The sequence below is a fragment of the Anser anser genome, assembly GCF_964211835.1.
Source record: "Anser anser genome assembly, chromosome: 3".
Lineage (NCBI taxonomy): Eukaryota > Metazoa > Chordata > Aves > Anseriformes > Anatidae > Anser > Anser anser.
Window position 1 is genome coordinate 96,750,197 of NC_139722.1, and position 26,361 is coordinate 96,776,557.

General features: G+C 39.1%; 1 protein-coding gene across 6 annotated transcripts in view; it reads right to left on the minus strand.

The window, feature by feature from the left end:
- Window positions 1-16,279, minus strand: part of LOC310897405 (uncharacterized protein) — a 38,448-nt gene extending 22,169 nt beyond the window's left edge. For 5 of the 6 annotated variants that reach the window (XR_014582317.1, XR_014582318.1, XR_014582319.1 and 2 more), the window contains exon 1: window positions 13,542-16,279. Coding sequence is in view for 1 of the 6 variants with exons in the window: in XM_083831026.1 (XP_083687152.1) it covers window positions 13,542-13,557 (16 nt within the window). In the remaining 5 variants the exon portion in view is untranslated. Of the gene's footprint in view, window positions 1-1,785 lie in introns of all 6 variants that reach the window. The other variant, XR_014582321.1, reaches the window with a different exon arrangement.
- Between the last annotated feature and the right edge of the window lie 10,082 nt (window positions 16,280-26,361).

Consider the following 26,361-nt stretch of genomic DNA (forward strand, 5'->3'; position numbering starts at 1 on the left):
GTCTTCTTTTACTACAAAGCCTCGGTAGTCCTTTTCCAGGAGTCAGAGTTTCCAAATCACAGCATGCAATCACAGCAAGTCGACCCTTGTAATATTGTCAAGCTGATTTTAACCCTCACAACGTTTTGTCTTTTGGACATAAAGTTCACTCTCTGAAGCTTCCAGGTTTTGGGGGACAGAAATCATATCTGTGACACATCTGGAAAAACAGCTAGCACATTTTGACTGTTGCTGTAACATGAAAATAATATATAATAGCAGCAACAAGCAGATCATATTATCTAGAGAGCAAGATTTTTTTTAAGAAAAAAAAAAGTAAATGTCTTAATATATTGAAGACAAAGATAGGCACAATGTTTTTTATGCGAGCCAGATGCTATCTGAAGTGCAAAAGACCCTTATTTATAATTGAATGGACTTCAGAAAGATTCTTTTTTGGTTACCTTCAAGATGAGATAACTGTAAATTATGAAATAATAGCAAAGAGAACATTATGTCCATGGATGTCATTTTAGAATATAATCCTTCTAAGGTTATTGCATGAAAAAAGCTGTACCCTAGCAGGGGTTAGTATCAAAGGTGTAATTCAAAATGGGAAAAACAAACGCAATGATTTTTAATGAAAGACATTTATTAAATAGGCTAAAAGATCATTTTCTTCAAAAGATTGTATGTTCTTTAAATATCTTCTCTGTACAATATTTCAAGTATACCAATGGGCTGGATAAAAGAGTCACTGAATTTACGATGCCTCTTCAGTTTGAACTTAGCAGGTCTTTGCCATAGAGTGAAAGGCCTAAAATCTTTTTTCCTCCTTCTCTTAAAGAGAAAAAAGAAAACCTTATAGTTGTACCAAATCATTATATGATGTGGTTAGTATTCATAGTCTCCTCTGTATTGTCATCTGTCCAACAAAAATAAACATCCTGGGTCGCTTGGAGGATGTGGTATTTGTCACATCAAGTCTATGATCAGAAGTGAGCTGAGGTGGCTTCACAAAGTGCATGATTTACAATAAGCCCTAAACAAAGCATGCGGATAGTTTGCTCTTTATCCATTGGCATATACAGTGCTGACTGCATCGTGGGTTTGCAGATGAAACCTTCCCTTACAGAAGGTTCCCAGAAAAGAGAAAACACAGATGGAAGTTCAAATTGCCACCTTTGCTGACATACATCTATCTCCCAGTGCTGCTGTGCTCCCAGAGCTGCTTCCCTGTGGCCATACAGCCCCCCAGCTGCATTAGGGAGGGCTACAGCTTTCCCTGGGGCCATCGGTCAAGTGACTCGGAGAGAAAGCCTCAAGCCTGAAATTCACAATGCAGGACTCTTCTTCAAATAGGGCTTTATAGATAACCCCTGTGTAGTTATACAGCCACAGAGTTTTCCCCTGCATGTGCATCAGATAACATGGGGGAGCTCAGCACCCCAAGTTTAGAGTGACACATCTGAAATCTGCCTGTGTAATCTTAATGAATTCTAGCACTGCTGTGGAAAGCTGCACAACATTTAAGAAATATCTGGAAACTTTATAATTTTCTTTTATTTTCAGTTGTGTTTATATATATATATGTATATAAAATGCCTAGCAGTTCTTACATGTAACGTTGTGTTACCTGCAATCTAGCATTTTAAATTTAAACTCAATGTGTAATTGACTCTCTGGGAGGAACAATCAAATTACAGATTCTTTTCTTGTGTTTTTGCATGTGCTTAGGCAGAGATACTTTTATCGATATCCTGAGAGCCAGGAGGCTGGTTGGAAAGTGAGCGATTGAATTAGTACCTGTTTCTGGAGCTTCCCTGCTTTCTGGAATAACAGCCGGGCTCAGGACTTCTTCTTGGCTGTGAACATCACCGAAAGAATCACTTGGACTTATGTTTGACATATCGGTCTTGAGACTTGGTCTCACTTTATATTTCTATCAGATGCTGAAGCCCTTCAACTTCTTCTGATTGACTGATTTTTCTGTGCTTTAAATAACAGTTTTGTGTAATGTGATCTTTGTTTTTAACACTTCCCAGGTGATGAAGAGAGCCAAACTTTGAAGTTTTGTAGAGTGTTTTTTTTTTGTTATTGTTCTTCTGTTATTATTTTTTTACAAGAAGAGTTTAGCTGGAAATCAACAACATACATGCACACACACACCAGTAGAAGTCATGTAGAGCTTCACACACTGAGTAAGTTTCGTCCTCACTGAAGGCCTGATTGAGTTTGATGAATGCAGCCTCTAACTGTGAAAGTCCCTAAACCCCCGTATTCCTACAGTCATTCCCCATGACTTTTACTGGCCACAGTATACACGGGTGGGCTACAAGGTTGTCTTGATCTGACTGGTACAACCAAATTCACTGAAACATAGTTCTGGTAAAACGTATTGTTTGAAGCTAATCAAGTGCCTCTAGGTCCTTCAGTGGCCTCCAGGTCAGAAGTTCGTGTTAAGAAGAATTAGAGGAGAGAAAGATCAGTTTTCTTGGGTTTCCCGAGCTGTTCTGCCATAGTCAGGACCCATTTTATTACAAAATACTTGAACGTTTTGCGTTGCTTCTAGTTTGTGCCATTAGATGGCAACCCCTCCCCGGGTAAATCCGCGCCGGCTGACAGCTGCGGGAGACGGATGAAAAGCCGAATTTCGGTTCCTGTTCTTAAATGCCTTCCAAACCCCAGGCTTAGATACTGTTCCTGGCTTGTGCGGGGGGAGCTGGCAAGCCTCAGCCAGTCCCAGTGTGGTGCCTTGGGACCACTGCCCGCCTCCTGTTTCACCCTGGCTTAGTTGGGTTATCGTGCCGCTACTTGAAAAAAAAAAAAAAAAACTGCAACATAAAGAGAAATACATACACTGGTATCTGTGTGAAAAAAGCAATGACTTTTGCTTAAACTGAAAACATATCATTTATGAGTTTTATTAGAGTTTTGAAGCTGTCTTTTGGCAAAAAAAAAAAATCAACAAAAATGTAATAGCTTTGCAGTATAAACTATAAACGTTTCATTAATCAAGTAATGGATTGCGTTAATGTGTTTCTTTACTTTGCATGCCTTCAAATTAAAAACACTAAGTAGCATCAAAACAAAAACAAACAAACAAACAAACAAAAAAGCTAGAAGAGGTCCTCTTAGTCATTCTGCTGCCCAGGGGTAGGACCAGCTATACTGATATCATTCCCAGGCTATGCTTCCCTAACCTAGTCTTAAAGGCATGAAGACTTCATAACGTCCCAATCAGATTGGGTCTTTCCTATGTCACTGACTTTGTGGCCCTTAAATACTGTTTCTCAAGAAAAGGTCAAGACTTGTAGATGAAACATGCAGCCAAGTTTGAGTTTCCAATGCCAGCTGCTCTACCTCTTCAAAATGCCTAAAGATATAAAGATGGTTGAGTGTCTCAAAACATGTTACTGTCAATGAACGCAGGAAGTAACAGAGTACCAATGGAATTAGCCATTTAATTATATAGAAATTTTCACAACACTTGTGCTTAATTTTTGCCTAAGCCAGGTATTGATCAAAGTACTGATACTTGTGGTCAGAACTAACACCCAAATACCTTGGTTTCCAGTACTAAGATACTCACAATGAGTAAGTATTTTAGGCTCATGCTTGAATATTATTTATTTTCCATTAATTCATATTTCCATTAATTCACATCCATTGTGCTACTATATTCATATCTGACCTTGGTAAGAAAATACACATAAGGTTTTCACACATTCCTAATTTTTTTGTAATTAAGTATTCACCTTTCTATTCTAGGTTATATTAGTTTCTTCATCAAAGTGCTCCTATTGATTTTCAGTGTAGCTGAGTGGTTTTCCTTTCTCTTTTTAGCTCATCCTGCTGTTCCCATACTCCTGTTTCAAGATTGTACTGGAACTTCATTTCCTTAATGTTCAGAGTCATTTTGCAATTCACCAGTAAAACTGCGTTTGTGTTTGCAAGCATTATCTGTCACTTCTCCTAAGACTTTCTGAAGCATTGATGTGTTTTTGAAATTATTGTCAATAACCCCTCCAGCTGGGAAAGATAATTTTTTCACTTGATATGAGATTTTTTAAAACATCAAACAGAAGTGCCAAATCATTGCGCAATATCTATTTACTTACTTCTGTTGACACAGAAATTCAGTGCTTCCTGTGGAGGGAAATGCTTTTATCACAATTTTTATTACACAGTGTTAAACCTTCTGTCCTTCCTCTCTTAACTTTCTCTTGGACCCAAGGATGCCATGCAGGGAGATCCTTCACTGATATGATAGTAAAAATGTTGCTTTGAGTGTCTTGAACTGGCTATATATTTGAGCTCGGTTCATTCCTTACATAAGCTTCAATCCTTCATGTACGATATTTGCCCACACCACCTGGATTTTGGATTTACCAGCTATCTTCCATTGCACTGGGTGACCCAGCCCAAAAGCAAAATGTAACAATGACTAAAATAACATACTGTGCCAAGAAGAGGCCTCAGATGGGATGTAAATATTTAGTTTCAGCCACAGCAAGGAGGGTAAGAGGAAAGTGTATTTGAGAATTTATAAGTAATTCTGCCTACCTCTAAGCAGGATTTGCTCTATTTATAAAAGTTAATCATTAGGTCAGTTCTAATTAATAATAAACACTAAGTTAGGCATTTCTCTGCCTTTAAGATGGCACTTGCATACCCTAGTAAATTAAAGGCCTACTTTTAATGTACTCCACAATGTATTGTCAGACTTGTTCATAAAATTAACATCTTATCCAGAAGATGCCTTGGTTACTGGAATGTTACAGAATAGCTTTTCTGGAGTAATTTTTTTGTAGTTCCTCTTAGAATTAATTATTGCTGTGGCACTGCCATAATAATTGAAAGAAGACTATTATTCTTATAATGGCAGCCAACAGCTGACAAGAATAGTCGTCATGACAAATACGAAGATTGTACGGAGTGTAAAAACATTACCCACAGATCTCAGAACAGCAGAGATGCTCACACAGCCATCCTTCACAGAGAGGGCCCTTGACCTGACAGGGTAGAGGAATGGCATCCTTCCAGGTGGTGCTGATTTATGGGACTCAGCTAACTCCGAGCAAGTCTCCTGTCTTACTGAGGAATGATTTTTCTCACATGTATATGAAATATTAGGCCCATTATTTAGGGTGTAAATTCTTTCTTGTGTGTGTGATTTCATCTGTGCCTACAGATCAAGCTGTGGAAACAGCAGAAGTCCTAGAGTGCATCACCACTATATTTTGCAGACCAAATACTCTTTTGCAACTGCTGGATTGATTTTTTTTATTTTTATTGATTTTTTTGTTGTTGCTGTTTTTGTTGGTCTTTCTAAGTATGCTTCCAATGTGCTTCTTACCATATTAACACAAAATCTTGTCAACAAGTTTCTCTTCCTCTTCCTCTTCCTCTGATATAAAGAGAAAATGTAAATGTACTGTACACCTTCCTGTCTCCTGCTTCATAGATTGTGGAAAACTGAGTGAACATATAGTTTGCAGTGATTCATCTGGCAATTTTCATCCCACATCCATGGGGTAACTGTCCATAGAAAACCCATGGCTTTCTGGAATATATTTGGTTTTCAAAAAGTATTCTTCAAATGACTTTGGCCATTAATCCAGTTACCTAAACTACTTGTGATAAATGACTGTTTAGTGACAGTAAATATAATTCACTTTTGTAGTAGAGTCAGTGTTTGTGGGACATGTTGTAGATACTTGTATGGCTCTAGCACAAAGCCCTTAATAAGGGAGACCGGCCACTGGATCATAATCCTTCACCTAAGGTGTGTTATCAATCATCCATTTTTGGTCTATCCGTGGTCCTCATGGTCCACCACAGCTGAGGTCAGACACCCTACCCACTGCAATGCAATATGTCAGTAACCCCTCATGTGTGTCTGGCCACGCATGGCCCTCCCTCAGCTGGTCTTTGCCATGGGCTTTGCCTCCACACAAAGCACCAGTGGGGGGCTGAAGCCTTGGAGCAGTGGAGACAGAGGTGCAGCGATGCCTCTTCTGCTGCCTCTGCCACCACTCTCTGCATTTGGCAGAAAATGGAACAGACAGCTGGGGAGCACAGGGGGCAGAAGGAAAAGGGATATTGTCATAAAACACGCAGCTATTTGCTGGAACAGTTGGGAATCAGAGGCTTCTGTTGGTTTGGTAGTATGCCCGTTTTTCAGAATAGTCTGATTTCTCCCCAGGGTCATGATACAGTAAATCCATTATTTCTAGCACTGGAACAAAGATGACACAGTCATACAACACAAATTGCTGATCCCATGTAAACTCAGTTTGTTCATTCAAATTCATTCAGTCATTTCTGAAAGGCTAAATTTGCAATAGCAGACTATAGGTGTTCCACGTCCTTGTACAGACAGAATAAAAGCATAAAGCTGGCATAAATTTCAACAGTTGCTATTTCAAGAGAAATGTGAACATTTGTCTGCTTCTGATGTGGATCAGATCTGTCCCATCATGACTACAGAGTGCCCAACATCCAACATCAGTAGTTGTGGAACTGCAGCCAGAGGATGCTGGTGGGAACATCTCTTAAATCATGTTCAACATCTCACAATGACACTTTTCATCTGATCCTGCTTTTCAATTACTACTATGCAGAATCAATTTGCAGTACTCACTCTTCTTGAGAGATTTCATATATTTTGTAACCACCTAGTTAGATAATAAACTGGTTTCTGCACGGGATGCCTGACTTCAGAATCTGATTCCCTACGCTAGGTCTTTCGAGGATCACAGAATCAGACACATCTTCTTCCTGACTCCTTCATTCCTGTGCAAAAACCCATCTTTCCTGTACACTCACTTCAAGCACTATTATAATAAATTGGAACTCATGTTGTTGTCATATTTTTTTGAAATAATGCCAAACATGAAAACATCACATTTTATGCACTGTTATCATCTATAATCATGCATTCGTTATTGATTAACATTATTTTGCTATTTGCTATTATCAAGCAGCCATGACCAATATGTTTAGAGTGAAACAACAGATACCGAGAATTTGACATCTACACCATACATGTTGCAAGGTACTTAATTTCCTACTAATTCCAGTCTGCTCTGATTGACTAGAAGACCATTCTTGGCTGGAGTGAATTAGGTACATTCCTACAACATATCTTTGAAAAGAAGCTCAAGAAACTCAGTTAGTGCATGCCAAGGCTCCTCTAAGATGTTAACTAAAGCACAGCAACTGGGGACAACTGTTCTCTTCAGAAATCAGTCCTGATCAGAGCTAAAATGCTAACACAGAGGTACCAGCTGATGTCCACAGAGTGGGTCAGAAAACACTCTGAGTTGTTCTATGTGGGGCATTTGCTTAATATGCAAAGAAGGGTTGCTATCATTCAATTAATTTTAATTATTTTATTTTTTTCTCCAAGTTTCACCTATACAGCTGTAATCTTACTCTTAAACAAAGCATAATTTTCTCCCCAAAATTTAAGTTAGGGAAGGTTGAATAACTTCTAGGTTAGGAAAAAGTGATGAAAATATTTTTATGATGTAAGAGATTTTAAGATATTTTACAGCTCTAGCACCTCTGCAAAAGGTAATGGAAACTTGAAATTTGGCAGGAGTATTATTCCTGTACTGGAAATTGGCTTTGTTCAGCATACAACTTAACTGTACCCCTTTATGCATCGACTTTAAGAAATATATTTTACTTACACGATCACAAAGTATTTTTCTCTTCCACAAGAAAACACTGTCTCACCCACTCTATGGCAGAACTGCCTCATTTTCTGTAAAAATGGACTGTTGCTTAATTTCCAGGTGGGGAGTCTAAGGAAATGGAAAGATACATCTGAGAATTGGATTAAAAATGGAAAGACCTGGGCTCCGTTTCTTTTTCAGGCATCCCACCCAACCTTAGACGAGTCAGTTACAGGTGGCTCTGGGTAACTCTGCCAGATGTATCAACGGCTAACGTGAGGACCAGGAGGAAGGTTGGATGAGGGGTGCCCTCATGGTACTCAGCCCCTTCCTCAGCCAGCAGTGTGCACCAGCTGGAGCCACTGCTGTCTCCATAACCTTGTCAGGCTTTGTGAAGCTAAACTCATTCCAGTTTGCGTGGTGCTGGGGATGTGTGGGCAGCCTTTAAAGGGCTTTTTATTGAAGACAGACTCTGGTTAGTGAGCACATATCATGCTCTAAACAGTGAAAAGAAAATGAGGAAATGTCCTTTAATAAAACATCCTCTGTGTGCAATTGTCATAGCCAAGATTTGCAAAAGCACCTGTACATCCATCTGCACAAAGATAAAGTAGCACTTTATTTGTATTTGTAACACTGCAAACCTGCATCAGAGACATCTGTGAGATAGACTATTATTCTAGGACTATCTTGTACTTCAGGGAATAAGGGCAAAAGCTCTGTTTTGAAAGCAGCAGAAATTTGCCCGTTTCAGTGGTTGCATCATCACAGCTGCTTTGGAAAAACATTGATTTCCCTAATCAACCCAATTGCATCAGTATCAGGCAGAAAAAGATCAGGGGCTTCCATGTTACCAGATCACACTCAGAGGACGGCTCCTTCCCCTCTAGCACTGCTAATACATCCTGGTTATTCCCTGAAGGATCCTGACATAAAACTTCCTTTCCTGAACAGGGCAAAACAGCTGTCCTGAATGTGATATCTGATGGGTGACTGTTGTGTTTCTTGAGTCCTGTGATGTTGTGTGTCACAATGCAGAAGTGCCTTGATGGATCTACGGTTTGATTTTTGAAAGTGCTGTGCCTGCCCACGTCCTTTCTACAGTCCGTTGTGTGGAGACCTTTCTGCCATAGGTGGGAGCAAAGGACCAACCAAATATTCATGGCCTTTATATGCCACATTTTGCAGTGTAGTTACATTTTTGTTTAATAAGACAAAAACCCTCTGGAAATTAGAAATGTGTAGGTGGGAAGGGATCTCTGGAAGTCTGTAGTCCACCATCCTACATAAAGTTTAGGATGCTCAGGACCTTGTGTCTCACTGTTTCATGTACGTCCAAGGATGGAGGCTCCACAGTCTCTCCGAGCATCTGGACCAGTGTCTGACCATCCTTACAGTAAATAATTTTTTCTTTACATCTAATGAGAATTTCTCATGTTCCAGCTTCACTTCTGGACATTTAATTTAATATCAATATCATTTTATACCTTCATGAGGGATAATTAAAATGAGCTTGATATTTTTAACAGGTCTCAAAAACTCATAACCATCTTAAATAAATGCCACTTGTGGTAGCAAATTGAAGAGCCTCTAGAAGATAGTCATGGAGATAGATGGTATCCTTTGTCCCTGGAAGATTTCAAGTGATATGTGATGCATACGGTAAGTACAGAATGCGAAACTTGTGCAGAGGATGTGAAAGTTCAAGGCCACCCGCCAAATCAGACTTTGGGAGGGCATTAATCAAAATGTAAATCCAGTTCTTAAAACTAAAGCAGTTTAAGTTTTGAACCTGTGAAGTTTGGTGTCCTAATGTGCCAACTAAACTGCCCCTTTTGAAGTTTGTGACATTCCTTCATCACCAGAATAAATTTCCTGTAAAACCCATCTCCTTCCCACCTCGCTGAGCACATATTCCAGGTGGAGTTGACTTTTTTGAGTCAAATGCCACAGACAAACATAGAGAGCAGGATGGTCACATTTGAAAAGGGAAGAAACCAATTTTATACAGAGCAGGTGGAAACCAGATGGACTTAAATCTGGGGTGAAAAGAAGCAGAAGTGTCTTGACAATTGAAAATGATCGTTTCCATCAGGTTACACAGCTCTGTATTTCCTAGACCACATACCTGGACTTAATTAAGTTTCTCCAAGAAGAATGTTGCCTTTTCTATTCTAATTAAAAAAAATAAAAAAAGAAAAAGAAAAAAAATGGAAATAAAGTACCCTATTTTTTTCTTAGAAGTGATTGGAAAATTTATAGATTTCCTAAGATTCTTGTTTAAAACCTGAGTGTTCATTGATATGTGATTTGTGCCTTATAGAAGAGTAGGAGCTCTGGGGTAGTGTAAAAATTTTTGTTTTTAGAAGGTATTTTTTTTTCCTAAGTGACCTGAAGTGAAGGTATTTTTGAAGCATGCTCTGAAATCTGGTGACATTGGAGATACTCTTGTTCCCAAGGTGACAGTCCTGGCCAAAAAAAAAAAAAAAGACTTTTTTTGACATTTGCATGACTGTTCAGTAGCACCTCAGGGGGCCAGGGCTTGGTCTCCGAGGGGCACAGGGACATGGGGACCCCCATGCATGAGGAACCTCTGTGCCACGGAGGGCTGGCTGGCCATTTGGGTGAGCAGCTCCGAGCAGAGCACTGAGTGAGGTGCTGAGCCTGGTGGCAAGTGTGGTGGGCATGGGCTGGCTGAGGAGCAGGTGGGATGCTGCCCCCCCCACACACACACACAGTATGCCTTCTGCCCAAAGGAAATAAAACCTGTCCCAGGGCAGGAGGGGGACAGAGGACTTCAAAACTGCCCTTTAGATTTCTTCTGCGTGTGCCAAAACCTGGGAAAGCCAACTACCCTAATGTGGTTGCAGCTTCCCTCCTTCTATCTGAAGTGACACTGGAAGATAACCTGATTTATTGCAGAAGTTACCTTAAGTGCCTACTGTTGTTATTCTGTCTGGTCAATGGGGGAAGAGCAACAGAGATGAAGGTGGACAGGGGGATGGGACTGACTGACCTTTGGGGCAGAAAGAGGGCAAAAGTGACTGCGGAGGCAAAGATGTTTAAGGAATGCTTGAGGGTTTGAAAGACCTTTGCTGAAATAAGCATACAGTCAGTCACTCTGCACATCTGCAATCAGGCACTTTGGATTTTAAGAGATCCAGGAGGACTGTCTTGTTGCCCATCCTCAGGATGAAATAGTAACAGTCTGTAGTCCATAAACAAGGGGTTCCTGGTATCTTATTAGTTGAGGGTCTGTTGTCATTTTTAATCTTAAGTTTGAAATACTTGAAAAGAACAGCCTCAGATTAATAAAAGTTTAACACTGAGAATCATCCTTATAAAGAAATGCGCTTATATTGCATTTTTGGAGAGATCCACAGGAATGATGTGACTGAAGCTCCTGGAGGGAACTCTGCCACATGCAAGTGTCCCATTCCACCCTGCAAATGTGGAAGAGAGGGCAGAGGGGAGACAAGGGGGAGAGACAGATAGAGACAGAGGAAATGCAGAGTTAATGCTAAAGCTCCATAACTAACACTTTGAAAGATCATATTTCACTTGCTGTTGTGGATTCAAACAGTTTAACTCTGTGACCCAAGGAACCACCACCAGTACTGTAAAGAGTAGGGAAAAAAAAAAAAAGAAAAAAGAAAAAAAAAAAAAAAGCTTCACTGGCAAAATGCTGGGAAAAAAATGACAGGAAAAAAAAAAAAAGAGGGCATAACTGTAAAAAATAAAGGAATTAAAACTAGCTGGAGAGGATAAGCTGTGTATTTCTCTTTTTGACTTAAGATGTTAAGATGATTGTTTTTATTATTGAACTTGTATGGTAGGTTCGCCCAGGAAAACATTTTAGCCCAAGGAAATCAGCAAGCAGCACTAATCAAGATACTGTGCAGCGTTACTTTATCTGGGCTACATGGCAAAAGGTGCAAATGCTGGGTATACTTTGGAGCTGGACCACCCATGGGGAGAGAGCAACAGATGTTCTGTGATTACACATAACAAATATTTATATTCCTGGCACCCTTTATTCCTTGCTAAAACCTATACCTTTATTACGTGCATGACTGACTTTCTGCTAAATATGAAATGAGGACACACTCTCTCATTCAACTATACAAAGGAGGTTATAAGACACATAACCTGGTAGAGCTGTGGCTTCTCAGTGATTATTCATTTAGCAAAAGTAATGAAGCTTTTGCAAAAATCCGATCAAAACACAGTTGGTAAATTTGACAGAATCTTCTGTTACTAGTGTGTTTCCTTATATATGTGGGACTGAAGCTGACTCATATCTTCCAGAGAAAAATGAGAATTTCTTGTTCTACCAGTAACATAAGGAATTAAATAGATGAACATATCTTATCTTGGATTTGGAGATTAACATAAGCTCTTGGCTTTGATTTGTTCAAAAGTGTATCTAGCCTTTATAACTAATTGTAGAAAAAATATTGAAGATACATCTCCCTTTTTTGCTCAAAAACTACCAAGTAAATTAAGAGAATCTAAAAGCATGAGCAGTTTTAGAAGTAACCTCATGTTTTTTTGCTGCCGTCAGCAGCCTTTCGTGCCTTTTGAACTCTGGTTCAGAATAATAATCCTGAGAATTAACTGAAACTTATCTAAGTTCCATCATGGAGCACAGATGACAAGCTTTTGATATTAATTCTGTAATATGATGAATTATATAAATACATATGGTCTTGCTTTTTTCTTCAGCGTTCTTTCATCACTCTCCATAAAAGTTATCTTGTCACGATTGTGACAATGACTAATTTGTTCTACAGAAAATATGTCTTTCCTCTTCCCACATTACTTATGAGATACTAGCCTATTAGTAACTGGTGGATATTTTTAGTAATTTACAAAATATATTAAGATCAAATGTTTCCTACTTGCTTTTTTCTTACTTGTAAATATATTACATTTTTGTAGATTCCTCTGTAGTTTTTGTTTGGATCACTGTTGATCACTGTTTGGTTGGTAGTGTTATTTCTGCTTATTGATTAAATGAACTTTCAGAAAGCATTGAAGGCCTTTCAGAGAGCATTGAGCCTATTAATTCTGTTTTCTGGAAACAAATGTTCCCATGGGTGAATAATATTATTACATTTTCTCCTTGTTTGGCAGCTCTTACAAATGATATTCTGAATTCATACAAGCTTTTTCAGCCTGTGAATAAATTTAAATTCCTACTGCTCAGGCAAAATGAAAGGTTTTTTTTGTTTGTTTGTTGGTTGGTCAGTATTTTTTTTTCATTTAGAAGAATGTGTGTAAAAACAAATACACAAACCCTTCTATATTTTTCTTGCCTTAACTGATAGAGTATCATCCACTGGGAATCTATCTTTTAATGATGACTGCGTTGTTAAAGGATGGTTACTAAAGGAAAAATAAAAAAAAAAATAAAGAAAGAAAGAAATGAGAGAAATGATACAACTGGAAGATTCCTTCTTTAGTTGAGAACCTGCATATGTGCCGTAAGTATACTTTTTGGGAGGACATGTGGTAGTTAAAAGAACAGAAATGACCCCTTGCTAAGATCAAAAAATCTCAAATGGGTAACATTATCTATGTTTGTGTACATTCTCCACATTTTTATATTTCTTTTCAACTTTCAAAGAGAAAAGAAGTAACAAGAAAATGATAATCTAACTGCACAGAAAAGATGAGTTAGAAAAAAAAAAAAAAAGAGCCTAATAGGCAGAGTGGGGCTGGAGGGGACAGAAGAGAAGAAAAAGTACAGAAGAATGAAACACTTGAACTGCTACCAAAAAATAAAAGAGAAAGAGAGAGGAAAAGATGCTAAAACTTCATTTATTCCCCAGCACCTTCTCCCAGAAGGAAAGGAATACAAAATCTTCATCTTACCCTTGCCCAGCTGCATTCAAAGCTTGAAGCCGCCACTCAAGAATGTGAAACACAGCCTTATTCCTTCGTGGTCACACAGTTCAGACTGTGATCAAAGGGTAAATGATTCTTCCAGGAATCATATTAACTCTGCCTTTCTCTCATTTACAAATCTGCTGCTGCAGACTTTCTTTCCTCCTAGGATTAAGCAGTTCTTTAGACACAAGAGCCTGAGGTAGGACCTCTAGTTCTCTTCTTGTTTTAAAAGAAAGAAATGCAGTTATTTGGCAACAGATTATTTTTTTTAAGAAAAAAAAAAAAAAAAGACAAAACTTTGGAATGGGTTTGGATCTTTAAAACAAAACAGAACTTAAGGACCTTCCTAAAAGGCTGTTGGTTGCTGCACTTTTACTAAGCTTGGTCTTACTTGCTCTTTGCAAGGAACCTCAAATTATTTTACAAATACCAGAGTAACTACTTTTTTTTGCTGATTTTCTAGGAAAATACAAAGAGGAAGCACATCTCTTGTATTTCAAAGTTTTTCATGTTCTGTAAAATGTATTTTAAATGTGGTTATTCTTGGAATCCTCATCTCTGGAGGTATCTAAGAGACACGCGGATGTGGCACTAGAGGTCATAGATTAGTGATAGGACTAGGTTAGGTTGGTGGTTGGACTTGGCGATTGTGAAGGTCTTTTCCAACCTGAATGATCCTATGATTATAAGATTTTTATAGAAAAGTACTATGGGACACTGCTGCCCTTGCCATCTAAAGGACAGATGACAGGAATACCCTCTCTTTTTCAGTAAGAGCCCTGATGACTGCTGTTATTAAATGCTACTTGTTTTCATTTGGTGGCTGTCAGTCTGGCAGAAAACTCTGCAGCCTGCTGCTGGGGCTGGCATATAAATTGTGAATGTGTTCCTCAGGTGAATGTGAGGAGATGTGTCATCATAAACTGATGGCTGGTTGATGGAAGAAAGAGAATCAAAAATATATTTTTATTTATTTATTTATTTATTTATTCTGGAATCTCCTGTAATTCTCTGAGATTACCCAAGGGATTCTCACCTCTTGTGCGGCTGAATGAATCTCTCCTAACAAAAATGATTGTTCTTCAAATCCCCTCCAAACACATGGCCGAATATTTAGGCAGTTGTTCTCTTGTTAGTATACATGAAACCTCATGAATTTCATGATGGATCATCTCCCCGGCAGCTTGGAGTCCATGGCTACATATTTGTTGATACAGCCAGTTGAGATCTAAGCTCTTTAATTTGCAATTGTAATATGTAATTTTCTAGAAATAAAATGCAATTCAGTCTCAGGACATTCAGAATCACTCAATTCTAATCTATAATGTCAGCAAGCCCATTTCACTGACATTATTGTTTTGACACTGAGTGTAATAGAAATGATTAAGCCAGGAAGAGAGCAGCACTTACTTGACTGCTGTCAGCTACTGAACCACAATAGCCCAGCACACAGACTCTATTCAGCTGATGAAACGTGAAACTTGATATGCTGCTGTGAAATGTTAGTAACCACAATGCTATATTTCAATCCCTACTTGATTTTATAAATGTTTAGTCTCACTCCGTTAGACCCAGCTTCATACAAAAGCAATTCCTGTTTCACAACTGGGAGAAATAGCAACCAAACTTCTTCCTTTTAAATTTGCTGTATCCAGGCATGTGTCAAGACCTTTTTTATTATTTTTTCAAATGGAAGAATGTATTCAGATGGGGGATGAAAATGGAAAGGATACGAACAATAGTAGCCCTTGTGACTTTAATGTGAAGATTAAGATTCATGATGGTAGAAATGTAATGGGATAGAAATATATATCATGGCCCTTCCAGCCTTCCAGCAGAATGTATACTTTGTTCTGAAATAATTTGTTATTGCTCAGCTCGGGGATGCAGGCATTTGAACTGAGTACTAAAGTGGGTATTTCTTCAAAATAGGTGTTTGCTTTCCTTTACATTTTATATAATTTTATGTCATTATGCTGTCAAGTGTCCTATGGTATGAGGCTAAAAAACTGGGCACAGACAAGGCAGTGTAATGTTATAAGTAAATAACTCTGTCTCTCCTTTGTGTCTGAAGTGAAAACTCCCTTTTCCTCTTGGCTATGTGCATAGAAGATCCATAGTGTTCCTTCAAGATATTTCAAATTACAGTTATAAGCAGTCTAAACATTTTGTTTCTGATTTTATATTTCAAAATAGTTTAGACTTCTCAGTTGTTCAGAAAGAATTATTCCCACATCATCTAAGGCACTGCAGAATAAATATTTTATTCAGAGAATCCAGATTTGATCAGAAATTTGGAAAGGATAGGTGACAATGAAACGTAGGACAGCCTATGAGAGAGATCTGACTCAGAAGGTACTGAGAGTCCCCGGGAGCAGGGGGAGTTGAGGTCTGTCCCCAGTGGAGGTAGGTGGCTTCTAACACTCTCTGTGGATCTGTTCTTGCCATCATGCTGCCCTGTAGTGCTGCTCTTCTTCTACTACTTCTTCTCAAAAGGATCTGACTTTGTATAAGGAAGAAGCAAAAGTGGGAAAATGAAAAGAGTACTTGCAAAACTTTCAGCAGAGCAGAAGCCCTCAGATTTCTTATAAAGCAACTATATGGTAACATAAATGGCTTTATAAGTTTACCACTTAAATAAAATATCACCTTAGGGAAGAGCCTGATTTCTTTTACTGCTGTGTAAATAGAGAATATGTTTGCATTACTTATATCATGTATATAACAACTCCTATGGCTGTTGTCTCTCCATGTACTGTAATATGTTCAATGTTACAAATACCTGATGGCTTTCTTCCTGATGAGAGTGTGAGCATTTCCTACAGACATGCTATGTGTCATGAAAAAGAGAGGTGTTGTGCACTTTGAAGGAACTTGAACCCTTCTAAGCTTTCTCATCTTCCTGTGTAGTCAGCCAAACAGCTGAAACACTGACCCAGGAGAGAACATGCTTAAGTTCTTATCTTTTAGTTTGTGGTGCAATTTTAGCATTATTTGAGCAGCAATGTCCTAGACATGGGAGAACTTTATCATACACTTAGTATATTTAGAGAGAGAAAAAACTCTGGACTGAACTGGAAATGGTGTAGTAGTGCAAATAATATATTGTTTATTTGTATCAGTAATAGAAAGGGAGGCATACATGCAAGTGTGCAGTAAACTAAAATGATTATATGTCCTGGGATACATTAATTGTCATAATTCATGTGCCAAAGAAAGTAGAAAAAATGGCAAAGCAGGGAAGCAGCATGAATGGGAGATGAGTTCATGTTTTGGAGCCGGAAATTTTGGTTCCATTGCTGGCTATTGCTATAATTTTTGGTGTACCAATACTAAATCACTTAATTAGCCCTTCTGTAAACGGTCATGCTCCTATGCAATTTCCAGGCTGCGATGAAACTAAAGGAAATAACAATTATAACTGGGGATATAAATTCTTCATATGGAAGCTCACTGTGCAGAAGACCTTTCCTTCCACGGCAAGTGGTTGTAGCAGACTGTAAGACAGCGGGACTTCCACCTGAGGAGGGACGTGCAGACGGGCCAGCGGGTCCATGTGCGTGCCATGGCGGTGATGTGGTATGTCCTGCCATGAGACCAGCCTCTGCCTGACTTTGCTCCTGTGTCACTGCCCAACCCGAGCAGAGAAGGGAGGGCTCAATCAGGAAAGGGGCTGACATGAGCTGGGGAGGAGACCGGTTCTTCTTCCCTCATCTTGCAGTAATTTTTGAGGTTTAAAAATACAGATCCTGTTCCAAATGCACCTCGGTTTAAAAAAGAAAACAAACTGCTGAATTGCTTGCTTATGAAAACAATCAGAAATGGTGAAATGTTTTACTTTTATACATGCAGCATGTTTAGGTTTTGCTTTTTAAACTATTTCAAATTTTGGAAATATTTTATGCATTTTCTTATTGTAAGCTAACTCATATACAACAACTTATTCTGAATGAAAATGAGGAACATTTCCTATTCCAGGAATAGCTACAAGAAGGCTGTTACACTCTCTGTCAGTGGCCGGTGTGACTTTCCTAGTGGCGAACATGCTGACGGCTCCGTATGCACACACTTTGCACATGTTTCAGTTCCCAGACATAATATATCATTAGTAAAGGTTTGGGGTTTTGTGCTTTGGGCTGGCCAGGCTCAGAGTGAAGAAAGGGAGACTTACACTGTGGTTTCACAATTGGCTGAGCCCATCTTGGTGTGGGTTGTCGCCGAAAGCAGCGCTCCTGCTCTTCCCTGATGCAGAGCAGGTTGCCTTGCAGCCAGACCCTTTGTCCCACAGCCGCATCCCCCTGCTCACAAGGGGAACATGCTCAGGTTGGACCGCAGGAGAGGTGCTCCCAGCAAGGGCAGGAAAAGGGACACTCCTTGGGTGCAGCTCAAATAAACCACAACGGTTCAAATGCCCTTGGGTTGAATTCCCTGGCCCCTTTGATAGCATGTGCTATGATCTTGCAGTATCTTCATCTTTTCAGGCACTGGATTAAGTCAGTACCTCTCGGGGGGGCGGACAAAATGTGTTTTGAACTGAGAGTCAGCAGCATCAATATTAGCCATGGACATGTTGAACCCTGGATTGATGGAAACTGGCACCAAAATAATCACCTCAACTTAAGTCTTTTGTTTCCAGTGCTGGGAGGATTGCTTTTTACTGGTGGTGGAGACCTGAAGTCTCAGCACAACTTTGTGTGCATGTGCACGTGCACAATCAGACAGTTTACACCATTGGGAAAAATACAGGCTTTAGTCAGAGTGGTTTTAAAGTGGGTGTTAAGTTTATTTGAACAAGGTTATATAGAGGAATTGTCAGTTCTAATAAAGGAAAAACCATTTTGAAATACATCGCATGATAGTATAAGTGTGATGGCTTTATGAGGTAATAAGTTGATGTCCAAATGATAAGGATGACAGAAGTAAAGCTATTTTACTGACACAATACTATAAAATAAAATAAAAGTCTCTAAAAAGAAGAAAGTAGCAACACAATGTGCAATCCCTCTTAATGCCTATTTACACATGGTTGGTTTTGGTTTGGTTTGGTTTTCTGAAAAGGAAGCCATATAAATGTTTTGGAAGTGGTTTTTTAATTTATAGCTTTTGTTTTGTTTTGTTGTTTTTTGTTCTGTTTTGTTTTGTTTGTTTGTTTGTTTGTTTTTAATTGGTTTCCCCATGTCTTGGTCAGTAACTTGAGAAAGCCAAGAGGTAAGGCAGATGTTCAGACAGAAGATGTAAAATCTTGTGCTTTAAGGAGCTGATTACCACCTTGGTGAATTGAACTCTGTTTCTTGCCCTGCTAGCGAGCTGTTGGCAATGGTGGGCAAATCACACACCAAAATTTTCACAGGTGGCCACTGACTGTATTTTCCTCAGATCTGAGCACCTACTTTGAGGTACCTGAGGTCTGACTTTAAGAAGTGCTGAGCTCTTGGAAAGACAGCTGAGTCAATAGAAGCTGTGCCTTGAAACTGTAATGTGCCATAAAATGTTAAGTACTCCAAAAAATCAGATCCAAGCCGTCTCCTGTTAGGTACCCAGTCACTCCTGGTTATTCTCCTTTTTAAAACAGGAATAACATTATGCTTTACATCAGTAGATGCTGGAAGATAAATTCAGTCATGCTCATAAAATATCCTGTGCCAATTAGCACCTCAGAAAAACCTATAATGGAATTCGTAATTACTCACCTTGTTCAGAGTTTGACTAATATATGGTTAAAACTTTGAGGAATACTCCCACACTGGCCACTTTTATCCTGCATCAATGATCCCAGTGCATAGGACTGCAGCTATAGGCAGAGTAGATGCCTAATTCTGAGCAAAAGGATGACTCCATTTCACGCAAACTTTTTGAAGTGAGAATATTCTGTTGCAAAATGTGTGCATCCTATTCCTTCCCTCCTCCTTGTTCCACCCTCATTTCACCCTGCCAGCTGCACCTGTGCACTGGGAAGCAGTGCCTCAGCCTTGGCACAACAGTTAGGTTGGATTCTCTTTGAGATCCAACCTAACCCACTTAAAGCAAAACAAAAATATTTATTTTCAGAGACAATTTCTTAGCTCAAAGCAATTAAGCCAAAACTATTGAAAAACAACATGTTTTAGACATGGATTGTTAGTGAATATTATATTCATAGTAGCTTTATTTGAATAAATACTTTTCTTATTACTGATATAGACTTAAACTTTAAAATCAGTTCCCATGCTGTAGGACCAATCAATATCATGTTCTCTTATGGCAAGTAGCTACTGTCTGTATATGAAGGCAATTATCTACTGTTATGTATTAAGCTGTTTGAACAGAACAGGTAGAATATTGAAAGCAATGGCAAAATTCCATCTACCTTTAGTAGGGACAAGATCTTTCCTAATTTTTTAAAGGGTTTCATAATCATTAACTTACTTTTCTCTATCTCATTGACTTACACTAAGTCAAAGGGAATTTTTATTTCACAAAAGATCAGTGAAATCAGACACGTGGTTTCCTTGTTTACCTACAAGCTGTACATTTTTCAAATAACATATTTAGTTTGTTTTCTGTTTCTTATCTCCAAGAGCCCTCTTTAATCATTCATAAAACCTAACAAAACGAATACTGTATAATTTTATTTTCTAAAAACATAAACTAAATACAGAACAAGAATACTTCTCCAGTTATTTTCTATGCTCATGATGTTTGTAGTTATTTCCTTGGATGTTTCCTTTTGAAATAGTGTACAGAACTTTCCTCCCTTCCTCCCTTCCTCCCTTCCTCCCTCCCTCCCTCCCTTCCTTCCTCCCTCCCTCCCTCCCTTCCTCCCTTCCTTCCTCCCTCCCTCCCTCCCTCCCTTCCTTCCTTCCTTCCTTCCTTCCTTCCTTCCTTCCTTCCTTCCTTCCTTCCTTCCTTCCTTCCTTCCTTCCTTCTTCTGTCCCTTCTTTTCTTGCTTCTTTCCTTCTTTCCTTGCTTCTTTTCTTCTTTCCTTTCTTCCTTTCTTTCTCTTTTCTTCTTTCTCCACCCCTTCTCCCTTCCTCCCTCCCTCCCTCCATTCTCTCCATGAGATATTGCCCAAGTAACAACTTCAGTGTATGTTTTTATCTTCAGATGGCATACTTAATGATGCCTTAAAAAATCTCACACACCCTGACCTTTTAAATAATAAATAAACCTAGTTTTTGCTCTTTTATCAAATATATCCTTTGCTAAAACAAGGGTAGATCAAATATACCATCAATGTTTTCAAATATGACAACCTTTGCAAGTGCCTTCTTTAATAATAATATTTTAAGACTTGTTAAGCTTTAATTTAGCCCATCATATAAGTCAGACCACAGATTCCTCTTTAGATACAAAAGGCTCAGTGTAGTTTCTGAATTATAATATAAATGTACATGGGCCAATGGTCACATCTGCATTCCCATAAATAAGTCAGACCTCAAATACTTTGATACAAATCAAAGATAAAAGGTAATTTTAGCATAAATGCTGAGATGTGAGCATTTTCTCTTTTGGGAAGCTAATGACAAAGGCACTGCCACTTTTCCCATTTAAGTTAACGAAGCTTCTGTCAAACCCATTACTGTGATCCATCTTCCTGAAACCAAATTTTGCCTTTTCAATGAAATTTTGAAATAAGCGATAAGAAAAAAAAAAAAAAAAAAAAAAGGGAAAAAAATAACCCATAGTCTTATGAAGACACAAAATGACTGCTGCAAGAATACAGCGTCAAACACATGCAGACTTTTTGCAATGTCACATAATGGAAGCAATTGCTTGTGGGATAAAAAAGTTCTTGTAGATTCTTTAAATGTTTAAATGAAACAGATAAAATACAGATGTTTCTTCACCATAAAATCAGTGATCATGCGTGGGTCAGTAGTAAGGTCTGAATTTTTTAGATACATATTCATACACAAATCTCTGCTGCTTTAATAAACTATATAAGCAGAAACAAATTTTACAGCAATAAGCTGTTCTGCCTGAATGATTTAAATTCAGCAAATTCATAAATATTTAAAAACTGGTCCTTATAATGGGAGGTATTCAGGAACTCTAACTACTGCTGGTTGTGCAGGCTCTGCTTGAAGAGCAAAGCCGATGCTAACCAGTTGCGCTCAAACGCGATTCCAGCTGCCATTCACTGGAGTTGTGTGCAGTCAGTTGAGAAATTTGGTTGCTGATTAAGGTATACAATTATAATTGTAGCAGACGTACAGTATTTTGGTATTTATAACATGGGAAGGGGAACAAATTTAGACCTAGTCTAATGAAGTCTAAAACTGATGCTAAACTGCCTTATCCCTTCTCTGAAGGGATTGCCCCAAGCAGCTAGAACCACAGAGGCTTTTTCTCTCAAGTCTGCACATTTCAGCTGCCATCTTAGCAGGCGAGAGGCTAATTTCTGGCTTGATTCTGGCCAGAGTGTGGTTAACCTCACAGAAATGTAGCATTCCTGCAACAAGAATTCATTTTTACCCACTGTTGCCACTAACCAAATGCTAACATTTTACTTTGGAGAGCACAGTATTATTCAAGCTGTCTTGCAATACTTAAAATGTTTGTACCATTACAAACTGATGACAAACTGATTTGTTCATTACATCTTAAATGTAACTGCCAAACATTCTCTTACCAATTTAAACTGTATGTTAGGGATATACTAACACAGCCTGTATGTATAGGTAGGCAGCCAGCAAGGAGCACAAAAATCTGGCTTTGTTCGGAGCAAAACCTGCTGTTTCTTTAAAGCTCTGTGTGAAGGGAAAAGTTGTGGGTTTTTGTTGTTGTTTTGTTTTTGTTTGTTTGTTTGTTTGTTTGTTTGTTTTCCTAAATAGTTGATCTTGTGGAGCATCCAGAGATGCATCTCCAGTGAGGGCACACAGACCTGGTGTTGGAAGGGTGCAGAACGGCCTATCCTGGGAAACCCCCTGGGAAAAGGCTGTGCACTTCCAGGAGGTACAAAAGGGACATGGATTCACCTCTCCTCCTCAGAGGTGGTCTGTGACTTCTTCCCTCCTAGTCAACTTGGAAAGTAACAAACCAGCCCGGAAGCCAACACGGGTAGGCAAGGCTGTGCTGTCCTCTCCTATCTATGAAATACCTTAATGACTTTTCCTAAAGCATAAGAGATGCCTTATTGCAGTCCCTGAAAAGTCTTTTTTACTAGTGTTTCCTGTAGCACACACTGTCTATCTTACATACGTAATTTATTTCCTACAATTACAATAGGGAAATCAATTTCTGTGGACTGGAATTTGATCTTTTAACAGGAATGTTTTATATATTTGTTAACCTTGCAAAGCATTTCAAACATTTCATTCTTTCACCCAGGAAAAACAACTTCATTCAGCAATTCTCAGAGTCCTTTGAACTTTGCACAGGAAACCACCTGGAAATGCATGACAAAATATACCATTAAAGGAGTGGAAAAAGCAAAGCATATCACACAGGTTAATAGCCTAATATAAACAGAATATTTCATCCATGGACAGTAAGTATGCCTTTTTTCCTCAGTAGGTTAGACTCAGTTTAGCCCAAACCACTTGTGATTTTGCTTTTCACTAGCTACCATATGAAACGTCTTTACCTTACTGAGTACAAATTGGCTAAACACCAGGCACATATGTATAGTTTTTCACACTGGAACTTCTTTGCTGGAGCCAGGTTAAGAGACCAGCAACAAGATGCCTCTCAGACAAAATGTGCTGGAGCATCTGAACCCCGACTGTTAGCAAACAGAGGTCCCAGGTGTGCCACTACTGACACCCTGGGGTCACTCTGGCTGCCAGCTGCATGCCAAGCCCAGACGCTCCCAGGCTGGAGCCAAGGGACTCCTGGAGAACCACTGCTGTTGCCACCCGTGAACCCTTCTTCTCCTCGCTGAGGTATGTGGTATGTGTTTCCTGGCTTTCAGCTGTGCGAGGGATTGGTATGTGGTTTATAGGCTCACTTGAAGGTTGGGCTCACTTGAGCTATAATCTAGTTATGTGCTGTTTCTTTTGAGCATCTTCCTTCTGGAACACACCAGATTTATCACCACATACTTACCCAGCTCTGCCACTTTATACAAATAACCCCCAAATGCAGTACATCTGAACATCAGCAGACGTGTCAGGGGGTGTACCACAGCCTGGGCACTGGTCACCACCCTGGATGTCTCTCCATCCAGACAACCTGGAATTTGGCGGCCGCTTCGCTGAATGCGGCTCCGAGCTGAAGCATCTGCTTTGGCTGTACTAGCAGTGAAAGTTTTCACAGCTGCCAGACTGGGCTCCATTTACTCTGATTTTACATGCTTTTTAGGAGCTGGCCTAGTTTGCAACAGCACATAACTTTAACATTAGACATATAAAATGAGCCTTTGATGCATTGGAGCCCCATGTGTGTACTCTCTTCCCAACAAGGAAGAGCTGAACAGGAAGCACAGGCTGATGGGCGGTATTACCCAGTGAGTAATTTCATTTCATCCCTGCATTTCATAACAATTCTGAAAGGACAAAACAAAGTATTGACATTCACAGCAGAGCACTTAAGCAAAGGATATGTATGTCAGAAGAGAAAATGGAGTTAACTCTTGCTTTTCCAAAGGCAGACATTTTTAAATATGTTGGTCTGTTCTGCTCAGAACAATTAACAAGTTACCAGTGTAACCATATGTACTAAAATTCTGTAGGGCAGAACTATCAAGTTGAATGTAAGAATATATTACTTGTTGTAAGTAATTTCAGAACTGTGCAGTTCTTGCAGTTAGTAGTACGATCCTTTCATTTTTTGTGATAGTTATATTGAAGTAGACACCAAAGATGCCATGACTAATCATGTGTTTACCATCTGTTAGCAATATCTCCATGTGAATTAATTAGTGAGGGCCTGTGAGTCCTCTGTTTACAGTGTTCTATGAAAGTAATACTGATTGGCACTGACACAGTATTAAATTGCTTCCCCTTCTAGCATGGCCCTTTTGACAAAAGATTAGCCCTGCCACCTGTCCCCTTGGCTGGTGATTACTCTTCTCAAGTATTCCTCTTCTCAGATGAAACTTAATAAATACAAGAACATTTTACCACTGAAATCACTAGATACTAAACTGTAAGACACTAAGGAGCATTCAAAGACGGTTCTTGCTATTGTCAGTGTCTCACTCTGAGACTACTATTGTCTTAAGCACAACCAAAGATAGAAAACACTTTCACTTAGATGTTAATGTTCCCACCATTTTGAATGCATCTCCTACACTGAAACTGTTACTGTTTTATGTGTAAAGTGGTATCTGCAAAAAGAGCAAAGCATTCAGAGCTGAAGCTGCTCTGAGCAGACACTGACAATCTCCTGTTTTCCGGATGAGCCTGATTGTTCTGAATAGTTTCACATGTGAACACTCATGGTCCTGAATCTGATGTTCTGCAAATATCCTGTGATGCTGATTTACAGCCTACTACTCTGGCAAATGTTGCTACAACGTATTTCCAGAAAATGAAAAAAGGTCAAAAACACAAACAAGGCAGGCTCATTAACCCTCCCAACACCCTTCCCCCAAAGTCCCCTTCAGCTGAAATCTTTAGATGACTTTCAGCAAATATTTTTTGAAGTATTCCTTCACCTCTAATCAGATGGCAAAAGTGTTTGTTTTATTTAATCATGGCTGTGAAACTGAGCCTTTATTTTTTTTCTTATCTTCCTTTATTCATAAGGACCCTTTTGATTTGCCTCTCCCTTCATGACCACATGAAACTTGGCTAGTGATGAAAAGACCAAATGGGCCCCAACAAAAACTTTCAGAACATGCAGAGTTCAGCTCAAGGGGCAGGCAGGTCTCTGGAGGAGCTGCAGATTAACTGCTACTCAACTTATATCCAGAAACCATGCTAACTTTAGAATGTGCAGTTACCTACTGGGGGTAAAGAGCCATGAGGAATCTCAGTAGCAGGAAGGGAGTTAGAGATGTTTTAGGAAGGAAGTCAGTATGGTCACATAACTGACAATATGGAGCTGGGGAGGAAGACCAATTGTCTCTGAAAAGCTTGACTTCTGAAAACTTCTTTTGCAAATGGAGAGGTCATAGTCAGGACTGGAGTCTTGGAGGAAAACAAGGTTGGGGAGAGATGTTGACATAAAAACCTCTGAGTGCTCTTTGCAGGAGGCACCTGGTTTGGGGTCCCAGCAGAGCTGCTGCTTAATAGCCCATCTGGGTACCAAAAACCTGTTTCATGACCTCCTTGGCTTAAGTGTTGCAAAAGTAGTGGAACATTTTTGCTAAACAGAGACTTTAGTCTTTAAATCATTGCTTTCTGGATGAAAACTTAAGAAAATTGAGAGTAATGTCAAAATGTTAAAACTTCAGTTCTTGTTCAGACACAGTTTTGTCCTGAATCTCAATGGCTGGCTCCAGAGTTTCCTGATACATAAATAGTTGCCCTTTTTTACGAACAGTAATCTGCCATGTCCTCTGAGCATCATGGATGAGCTCGTGTTCCATCAAGTGCACCTCCAAAAACTGCCATAAGCTCAGCTAATGAATCTTGCATTACTTCTAGCATTAATACTTATGAGATTTAAAAACATTCACTAAATGGAACTTGCCCAATGTGCAGCTGGAAAAACCAGGACATATTATTCTTCTGGAAAAGTAATAAAACCTTGGACACTTTTCAGCTATATTTCTATGCAGGATGGATCAACTGTTCTGTGCTCAGTTAAGAATTCTAGAAATGCTCATGAAGTCATTCCTGATAAGAGGAGCATAAACTACTTGTTTTGCTACGCATCTGTTTGCTTACAGGCCACTTCGGTGACCTGAAATGTGTTACATGTATATATCTGAGGTACA